Genomic DNA, 10608 nt, shown 5'->3' on the forward strand with positions numbered 1-10608 from the left:
AGATCTGTGATTCCATCAAAAATGAGTGTAACGTTGTCAGAGTTCTTCTTTATGTCCTGTAAGACCTCTTCTTTGCCTTCATCTGGCTCACTGATCACACTGAAAAGAAGATCCTCCAGGCTCTTGGCCATCATGATGTGGGATGTTTCTCTCATGTCAAAGTAGAACATGTAGTCGAGCTCCTTGTTGTCTCTTTCTGCCCAAAGTTTCAACATTTCGTGAGTGAGTGCTGTCTTTCCAATTCCAGGCTTACCAACCAAGAGGATGTTTTTATCTGTCTTCAGCAGGTCACTGGGGGAAATGTCTGGGCTGTCCTCAGGGATGTATGTCCTCAGCTTTTTAGGGCGACTCATCTTGCTCTTCTTGTTCTTCAATTTCTTTATTTTAGATGGAGAAACACTTCCTTGTGTGTCTAATACAAGAGCAGCGTACGACAGATCAGGCTTGTTGTTTCTGTCAAATTGAATTTTGTTTGCCTTCCAAAACTCATTTGATATTTTTTGTGCTTTTGACTTCAAGTTTTCCTGGTATCTGTGGCACGGCCTGGAGCCTAAAATAAAAACAGTGAGAAAATATAGGAATATAACTGATTTGGCCTTACTCTAAAGTAGGGCTGCACCTTTCCAAAATTGATTAAAATAACTTATTTATTGATAACTCTAAATATTTGTTTTTTTATTACCAATTTAATATAACAATTAATTTATCCTAAATAGCCTAAATATAAAAAACTTCATTAGTCATATATTTATTTAATCATCCTGAAAAAGAGACACATTAAAATAATGATAATTGTGAGTATAATTTCCACATCACTGCTGTGTTATGATATTAAAAATAATAACATATATAAAATATATCAATCAATCAATTTGTCAATTGCTGGATAAGAAAAATACAGGACTTCCGATTCAAAAGGATTGTTGTGACACAGATTAATTTAATCACTGTTTGTCAACCCTGTCCTGAACTGGAGAATCATTATTTTTACCAAAGAATATGACTTAAAACATAAAGGTTCGGTGTGTAAGTTTTAGTGGCATCTAGTATTGAGGGTTGTGAATTGCAACCAACTGCTCACTGTTCATTCATGTGCTCCTCGGATGGTCCCGTTTCCCATTCATTCTAATGGCAAAATTCCACATTCATAAATGTAAACTTTGTAGCTTTTCTCTATGAGGATGTGCATTATGTCAATAACAACAACAAAGACTGTGAAAACAACATATGGTCCTCTTTTCTCTTCATATAATATAGGCCCACCCCTGTCATCTTATATATTTGTATACGGTTCTGTATCCTGTACTTCTTTATGTCCCATAAACACTTTATTCCTTTTTTTGCAATAAAGATCTAAGGATGAAAAAGATTCAGATTATTCTGACACATGAATGCACCATCTGTCACTCCTCACCGCTCCCTTTCCAAGCCCGTAGGAGAAGCTACGGTGGCTGTCATGCGCTGTTGGCTCTTCTGGAAATAATACATGTAGTCCTCTATTTGTTGAAATTCCAAGTCTCTTATTACTTCTAATAAACCAGACAACTACAACTTCTACAACTTCTTCTTCCTCCTTCTTCGTTCGAATTTAAGTAGTGATGAAAAACGTTCTGTAGAGTAGTTACATGTAGAGTAGAAACATGGCGACTTCTATCTACACACTACGTATGTAGACAGAAATGTCACATTCTAAGGTAATAAATACATTATAGTTTATTATATAAGGTCTTTACACACCACTGAAAACATAGTTATGTATATCATATTGTATTTCCGTAATTAGATCCTCCAAAATTATAGCGACTGTGGGCAACGCTTAAATATTTGCAGCCACGATGGACTACACACTGAGAGAAAACACTGCGACGCGCTAAAACTCAGTTTCAAGGTCAATCATTTATTACACTTCAGCACATAAAAGTACAACTGGCACTGCAGTTACCAAGTGATAAAATTGCTGTGTGAGTGCAGTCAACAGAAAGTGTTTTGAGCTCCTCTCTCCTCTTCTTTCTCTCCCTCTGTATGCAACCTCATCCCATTATTGCATGTTACTAACTCGACTTCTCCAATTTCCAGTAGTCTTGTGCTTTCTCGTCCCTCTCCTCTCTCCTCCTATCACTTCCTGCAGGTGTTTCTGGCTCTGGAGCTGTGCTCGACACCCTTGGCTACAATTATTGTTACTAGTCCTACTGTTGGGGTTTATACCGTGTAGCCACATGGTGGCGCTATAATTAAGACTTAAAAATGCAAACTTTGAAAGGCCACGCTCCTTACATCGTAAGTCCAATTGACTTAAAATTTCTCACACAGGTGCAGCTCAATGTGCTCTACAAAAAAGCCTCTGGGACGATTCAGGTGCGCCAATACATTTTTCTGCCATTTTGAATTTTTTGAAAATCACATTTTCTCCTCCTAGACTGTAGCTCCGATTGCCACCAAATTTTCAGTGATTCATTATCATTGGATCAAGCCTATTAAAAGTTGTATGAAGCATGTCGATATCTCAATAACTTTTCAAGATATGGACCAATGAACTTTGAAAGGGGCATGGCTCTAGACATAAATGACCACAAATTAGCAACCGCACGGCCAATCATCACAAAACTCACAGGATATGTTCAGATAGGTGCCTCGGATATACCTGGACAGTTTGATGTACATACGTCACTTGTGGGAGCTACAAGCGCAAGACAGGTGCATTGCATTACACAAATTATACTATAAATCACATGTTCATTCTCCAATCATCACAAATCTCTCAGGATGTGTCCTCATAAGTAAGTGAAACACTCCCTGAAACTTCCATTCAAATCGAACACCTGGGAGCACTATAAATGCACACAATCAGCAGGGGATAAAGCACAAAACAGGCTGCAAAATGCATACTCTTTGCCCAATCAACACAAAACGTGCAGATATGTCTACATAAGCACCTCACACATACACTGGAAGTCTCATTCAAATTGACCTCTAGGAGGCGCTATAAATGCATAATAATTGGATGTGGAATGAAACAAATCAAGCTATAGATCAGAAAATGCTTGTCCAATCACTACAAAACATACAGAATGTGTTTCATAACAATATTGAACCTTATGTGTGAAATATTTTGATGGCGATATTGCAAAAAAAAGGTATGAACCCGCAAACCGCAGCTTGTGGCTATATTTATTATTGTTATTATAATCATTAACATTACGATTGTTACCATTAACACTACTATAAATATCTGTACCATTTTTCATTCAGTCTATAGCAACATCAGCTTTACTGTCTGTACCTCTGTGTGTATATTGTGTAGGCTGCCTCCCTCCCCTCTCTCTCTCTCTCCTTCACCCCCAACCTTAATTTACATGAACCTTTATTTAACTGACCAAGTCCAAAGAAAAGATTTCAATTAATAGTTTTACTGACCAGCATAACTGTATTTTGTAAACATAAATAAAGTCTACACCTCAACACACTCAATGTTGAGGCATGTTTACCATTGTATTACTTCACCTTTCCTTTCAATAACACTTTCTAATCGTTTGGGAAGTGAAGATACTAATTGTGGATTTGGAATTTTGTCCATTCTTGCTTGATACAAAACTTAAAACTGCTCAACAGTCTATGGTCACCTCTTCCTGATGATGAGATACATTTTCAATAGGAGACAGGTCTGGACTGGCAGCAGGTCAGTCAAGCAAACGAACTCTGTCTACAAAGTCAAGCTGTTGTAGCCCATGCAATAAGCACGGATGTCCCGGCAGCAACATGTGTCTCTCTAAAAATCAAAATATTCCGTCAGACACTTGCAGCTCACTCATGCTGTGGGCACCGATGCACCCCATACTATCACAGATTGTGGCTTTTGCATGGAGAATTCGATGCACACAGTTCCACTGTCTTCCGGCTTCCTCCTTACGTAATTACAGTTTTCAGGTTGCATTTCTGGATGCAGCAGCAGACCGTAGGGGTGGGAATCTCACCATTCAATTTCGATTCAGAGGGCTGCGATGCAATTATAAAACGATGCATACTTTTTTGCTATACAGGATCTTTGGATAATTACGGAGCAGATGAAGGAACAGATGCGTGATGACATGAGGGTTTTATACTGGGGCAGGTGCCCTACGTAATCACATGGTCACAGGTGACTTTGTTGGTATAATGACTCAGCCTGCTCATATGCGAGATGGAGATACAACGTGCTAAAGCAGCGTTGCCCAGTGGTCAATGAAATAGAACAGGTGTTACTTGAATACTCTGTGCACTTTTAATTCTTATTTTAACTCTGTCCCAAATTGTGTGTTGCAGGCATGAAATTCTAACTTTGTTTATATTTACAAAATACAATTATACACTGGTCAGTAAAATGGTTGAAAATCTTTTCTTTGTACATTTATCAATTAACTAAAGGTTCATGTGAATTAACAAATCGCATATATTTGTTTTTATTGCATTTTGGAAAATATCCCAACTTTTCTGGAAATGGGGTTTCTATATAAATCAGCCCATCATAGATAACTAAGTGAAAATGTGACACACTAAAAATGATGAATGAATGAAAATGATAAATACCTTGTAAGTAGTTTATATCCATCTGTGTGTCGTCCTTGAAAGAAAAGCAGCTGATCCAGATGTGCAGGTCAAACTTCTTGGCTTCAGTAGAAGCTGAACTCTTTGTCTCAGGGACAAGGGACGTCCTCCCTAAGGTCCTCTTCCTCGTCACGTCAATAATCCTGAGGAACTTGTAGCACGCCGCTTCCCCCTTCTTAGTGACTGAGTCCAGTATTCTCCTGGTTTTATCGTAGTCATGTCTCTCTGCCTGTATTTCTTTGACCTCTTCATCACTAAAAACTCTTTGCTGGTACAAGTTCTCCACAACCACTGACAGATTATTTAATTCTCTCACAAGGTGGACTCTGGCACTCTTTACGTAGTCTAAGGCCGACTGTGTTGTACAAGCCATGTGTCCTTCTGTATGTTCTGCACACAGACTCAACTTCAGGGATCTGGAGAACAAAACCAGGTTAAATAAAATGTTAATGACAATAATTATTCTGCCTGTGATGGATTTACTATTACGTAAAACGGCTAATATATTTCATGATGTTTAAACATTGTGCACCTGATGCAATATTTAACAGTTTAACATCAATTCTAATGGTTTATATCAATTCCAAGATGAATACCTGTGTCCTTCTGAAGAATGTGCTACACAAATGTGAGGGCAGAGCAGAGATGGCTAAACTACGGCCTGCAGAGAATGTTTGACCATAAAGTAGAAAACGCCTTGAGCTTATTTGAATACATTGTTCCGTATGTAAACTGCATTGGCTTACAATAACAATGACAAGGGCTTATTATATTTTTCCAATATCACCCCACACATGAGTGATGTCCTGCTGGTACAACAACACTTAGTTTGGAGAAGTATAGTTTTGACGAACTTTAACATTAAATACCGTCACTGTCACAAGGTGTATTGTCTTCAATTCACTTTTCAACTTTTGACCACTGAGAAAGACTCATAAACAAAACTTCTTTCTTTCTCAGATAATGTAGTTTAGTGGGCTATATAAGATGTACTGTGTGTTTCAGTTTGTTTTGCTATTCAGAAAGCCTAATCCAATGTTTTGTTTAGGGAAAACAAGGAAGCCACCTTCTTACATGTTTTCAATGCTAAAGAGATTCTTGTTAAAATTAATTAGAATCATGACAAAAATCTCTAATCGTGAAAATGGTGCGACTACAATTTATCATAAAAAACATTAAGACTAAGGCTGTACGATTAATCTGATCCCAATCACGATGTTGTCATGTGTGATTACATAACCCAAAAAAGTGAGCGATTTAATAAAACAGAAAATGTGTGTGACAGAGATGGGGACTCGAGTTTGAGACTCAGACTTGAGTCGGACTTAAGTCGCACACACAGTGACTTCAGACTTGACTCAAACTCGAGGTGCGGGACTCCTGAACAATGTTTATTTTTAGGAAACGTCTGATGAACTTGTTGTTATTCCCCTCCCTGCATTACCTAAAACCTGTCTAGTAACACATACTGTATGAATCAGCTTCATCATAAACTTTGGATTTAAAACTTCATTCAACGAGGCCAAAACAAAGAAGTGCTGAACGCAAAATAGGTTAGTATCTGACAACCTACGGGAGGTGAACTCCGACTATGTTAGGAAATGAGCGTTTGCTTACTTGCCAAACTTATGGTGGTCGATTGACGTAATCATTTAGGCCTCGCTGGCTGCCATCATTTTAATTGTTAACGTTGGCTGCAAACAGGTAACAGGTTTATTTTTGATCATGTAACGTTACAGTTTTATTTAGTTAAATATATCCGTATTTGTATAGCGCCTTTCTAGTCTTTTCGACCACTCAAAGCGCTTTTACACTTCATCGCATTCACCATTCACACACATTCATACAGTGGTGGAACAGCCACCAGGGGCAATTCGGGGTCCAGTATCTTGCCCAAGGACACTTGGAGATGCAGCCTGGAGGAGCCGGGGATTGAACCACTTTGAAGCATTGAACCAAAGCGACTTACAATTGTTATATATGTCAGAGGTCGCACGCCACTGGAGCAAAAGGGGTGAAGTGTCTTACTCAGGGACACAATGGTGGATGTGTCACAGTGGGGAATTGAACCCGGGTCTCTCACACCAAAGGTATATGTGTCTTATGCAGCACTTTGGGCGATAAACAGAGTTCGAGTTACAAAGAGGCTCTGAGCTCCCATGGAAGCAGTAAAATCATGCATCTGTCACTAATTCATTTATCAACAACCATTATTTTGAATCACAAATAATGTATTTTCCATTATAATTAGGTTGAGACTGCAACTCTGTATTGACTGCTGCTTATTTGTTGATAGGCTATTATTGGCTTTGTGATGCATTCTCCATCAACTGCATGCAGGCAGCCAGCAGTGCGTAATAATACAACTTTCATATTATACCTACCATAAATTGCATCTCTTGAGCAGCAGTCACTGATGGCATTTTTCAGGCTATTGAAAATTAAACTTTGTTGCAATATTGCAGAAATCTGGGGCAAGTCGTGAACTACTGTGTGTGTGTTGTTTGTGCGTTTGCATGTGTGAGAGAGGGAATTGTTGAATCACGTAAAGCACTGATCTCTCTCTAAGTTTAGTTAGTAGTTAGAGACCCTCACGAAGCACAGATTATAACTCGAACCCTGCCGTCTGATTTCTGTTGCGCCTATAGCAGTGTTATTATGGTAAGGACGGCGTCAGAGTGAGCCGCAGGTCATGAAAGCTGGTGTGTTTACCTGAGGTGTAGCCTCTTGTGTGTCTGTGTGTGGGGAGAAGAATTTCCAAGGAAGGTGCGAAATATATTTACAATATATAATATGTTCGTGGTGATTAAAAACTGCATTTACATGGTGGTATTATGTGAAAAATTATGCGGGGACGACAGGGGTTTACAATCACGATGCTTGCGCAAAGTCGTGATGTCAGCCATCGTCTATTGGCCCAACCGTAACTGGTACTTATATCATACATAGGCCTACTGTAATGACCTAAACACCACTCCAACGGAAAAATGTAAATAGACAATTAACATTTCTGTGAACTTTGACCTTTCTCTAAAACAATTCCTTAATAGGTGACTCACCATCTCCTTCGTTACCGCAGTTTTAGGACGATTTTAAAGATGGTTCACAAACAGTGAGTGTAGATGTTGATAACCAGTAGGCTCTTAAAGAGTGGCTAACACTAACAACATAGGATATTGTGTGAACTTACATGGAGCCCGGAGGTTTTGTGAGGCCGGTGAGATCCTGCCATTCAGGTGTACAGGTTTCCGGGCTCACAGCAGCCAAACGTGACAGCTGAAATGGTGTCTTTATAAAATGATGTTTCCCAACCCTATCACCAACAACCAGCCGGACTAACCGTGAATCTTCCCGTTTCTACCGGTAAGACACTCACTCAGACTTCCTTCCTAGTCTGTCTCACTTTCACTTTCCTACCTGTAGAGAAACTGTCAATGTAACGTGCACTGATATGCACAAGATGGCACCATTGGACCAGAAAACACGAACGGAGACATAAAATCCAGTCTCCAACAGGACAACAGTCTAACATTACTTACATCAAGCAGAGAAAAATGTCTGGGGATCTCATCCTCTGTCCAACATCAGGGTTTTTTAAAGATTATAAACTGAATGTACAGTTCAATAAATTCTGTTCTCCTGCCGCCACACCTGTATTACAAAGAGCGTGTTAGAGCAAAGGTCATCTCAAGTAACGTTTGAAGTTTAGCCAAGTTGTTTAGGTATTTATGGGTTTAATTACAGCATCTATCTGGTTTATATTCCTTTAATTTTTTTTATTTTAAAGCACTTTGAGCTGGTTTTCTTGTATATAAAAAGGTAATATACAAATGAGAGTTTATTATGATTATTATCAGATTTTACACTCAGGTTTTTTATGCGCAAATTGAAAATGCTCATAAAAACAGGAGTATGTTACTGTACTTAGTGACTCAAATGTAATCATCACTTTTTTTCAAAACCAAAAGCTTTAAACGTAAAACTGATATTGAGGGACACAAACTGGTGGGACAGAGACGTTTCCATCGAATCTGAGAGACAAAGTGTCGCCTGAGAGGCAGAACTCAGGGCAAAGACACGACCTAAAACTTCCTTCTGCTGCTGTTTTTCTGGATTTTTGACAAATATATATATATACAAATAAGAAAGAAAGAAATATTTTAAGGTGTAGTATAAAAAAATCTGATACAGAAGAAAGACAGAAGATTCTCACACTGTTCTACAGCTTTATTTGTAAAGTGGGATTTGACAAAGCCCAACAAAGGTCTCTGCGACAAAGAAAAATTGCTTTATTAAAGAAAAGTTTATGGCTATTCTAGTATTGGTCCACCTGTATTAATTGTCCTTCATGACATTTTACTCACAGCCTCTGTTGCAGTTTAATGGTATAAGATGTTAAAGATAGATTTGATTGTTTTGGAAATGCTGGCAAACAAAATGTTTATTTAAGTTAAGGTGGTACAATGTGAGTATGTACAGAAAGTAAAGACAAAACAAAATATCCCCAAAACAAATAATGATATAATGAGAATAGGAAAACGGTGAGATGATGAAAAGGTTAATTAATAATAAAAGGAAAAAAATAAAAAGGATAAAAATAATCTAAAATGAAAACTGAAGTACATGAAACTTGACAAAATCCTTAAAGGATGAACTGTAGCACCAAGAGGACTTCATGCTTCACACAAGCTTATTATGTTAAAGGTTCAGCAGGCAGCATCCATTTTTGGTGAAAAACATTTGGATCACAGATGCAGCAGAAATGTAAAAATGAACTTTTTGTGTTTTTTTTGAGAAAACGTCACATTATTATATTTCACACCATAATATCACCTCTTCAGAGAATCTAAATTGAGCAATATATTAAGATTATCTTGAAACTTTTAGGACTTTTTTCTTGTAAAACTCATTTATTGAAAATATTACTACTTTCATAATATTATGACCCTTTCTCCAATAACCACTTTAAAATTCCATAACATTACAACTTTTTTATGTTATGAATGCTTTCATTAATAAACACAAGTGTAAAAAGGTCCTAGGCTCATCTAATCTACCAATCCAACAGCTTTGTTCTTGAAAATGATTCTCCTTGAAATCAGGAGAACAGTGTCGCCCTCCAGTGGTTGAGGGGAGAACTGAACATAAACACCTTTCACAGTTTTTTCTGCTCAAACAGCTTCTTCCAGGCCGGCATGATGTGTTTATAAATCTTCTCTATCTGTAAAACACACACAAACACACACATTAATCTTACATAACTTAATGTGGTGGCTTCATATTTAAACTCCGATTCTTCCGTCACGCAGAAATAAAAGTCTCCAGTATTTCATGAGGAAAAAGATTTGAGTTGTTTTCTTTAGAACAATCCCAAACCCTGAGAGGTTTAACCAGCTCACTGGTGGAGCTCAAGCAACATTATGTAGTATTTCTATCTTAAATCAACAGTTTCAAAATAATTTTAATGGTACACTGATTGTAATAACGTGACGTGAATGTGGCTCTACAGGGCGGGGAAGCTTCCTATGGCGGTCTGTAAGACTAAAATCCCGGGCAGGATTTCTCTTGTGAGAACAGCATAATGCTTTAAAGCACCACCACTCTACAGTCTTCAGAAAGCTTTAATAAGAACCAAAAAGTTTAGAAAGTACAGTGTAAGTTCTTTGGAAGAAGTTAGTTTGGTATTCTCTGTATGGATAAAAGTATAATAAAGAATAATAGTTTGTCATTTAGGACGCTTTTATCCAAAGTGACCTATAACTGCTATATATGGCAGAGCAACAGGAAGCAAATGGAGCAACTAGGGGTGTCTTCTTCTGAGACACATTGGTGGATGTCGCAGTGGGAAGCAAACCCAGGTCAAATTCAAGTCCCAAAAAGAGACAGTAGAAGACGTCGGAGAAGGTGAGGAAAGAGAAAAAGAGAGAGAGTAAATCCCAGACTGGCCTTAACGTTAGCAAAATGTTAGAGTCAAAGAGACTGAAGAGGACGTTGACGGAGGAAGTGAAGAAAAGAAAAAGATAGCTT

At 38.1% G+C, this 10608-nt stretch overlaps 2 protein-coding genes across 2 annotated transcripts in view; both read right to left on the minus strand.

The window, feature by feature from the left end:
• The window catches only part of LOC123973057, an 8391-nt gene extending 561 nt beyond the window's left edge, over positions 1–7830 (minus strand). Inside the window, exons 1-3 of the mRNA XM_046052910.1 lie at positions 7772–7830; positions 4564–4997; positions 33–550 (exon numbers count right to left, since the gene is read on the minus strand). Of these exons, the coding sequence (XP_045908866.1) occupies positions 33–550; positions 4564–4954 (909 nt within the window). The 5' untranslated portion in view covers positions 4955–4997; positions 7772–7830. The remainder of the gene's footprint in view (positions 1–32; positions 551–4563; positions 4998–7771) is intronic.
• A 963-nt stretch (positions 7831–8793) lies between these two features.
• plaat1l (phospholipase A and acyltransferase 1-like) overlaps positions 8794–10608 on the minus strand; it is a 7210-nt gene continuing 5395 nt past the window's right edge. The window contains exon 7 of the mRNA XM_046053067.1: positions 8794–9802. Within this exon, the coding sequence (XP_045909023.1) occupies positions 9737–9802 (66 nt within the window). The 3' untranslated portion in view covers positions 8794–9736. The remainder of the gene's footprint in view (positions 9803–10608) is intronic.

Source organism: Micropterus dolomieu, linkage group LG01, assembly GCF_021292245.1.
Source record: "Micropterus dolomieu isolate WLL.071019.BEF.003 ecotype Adirondacks linkage group LG01, ASM2129224v1, whole genome shotgun sequence".
In the NCBI taxonomy this organism is placed as follows: Eukaryota; Metazoa; Chordata; class Actinopteri; order Centrarchiformes; family Centrarchidae; genus Micropterus; species Micropterus dolomieu.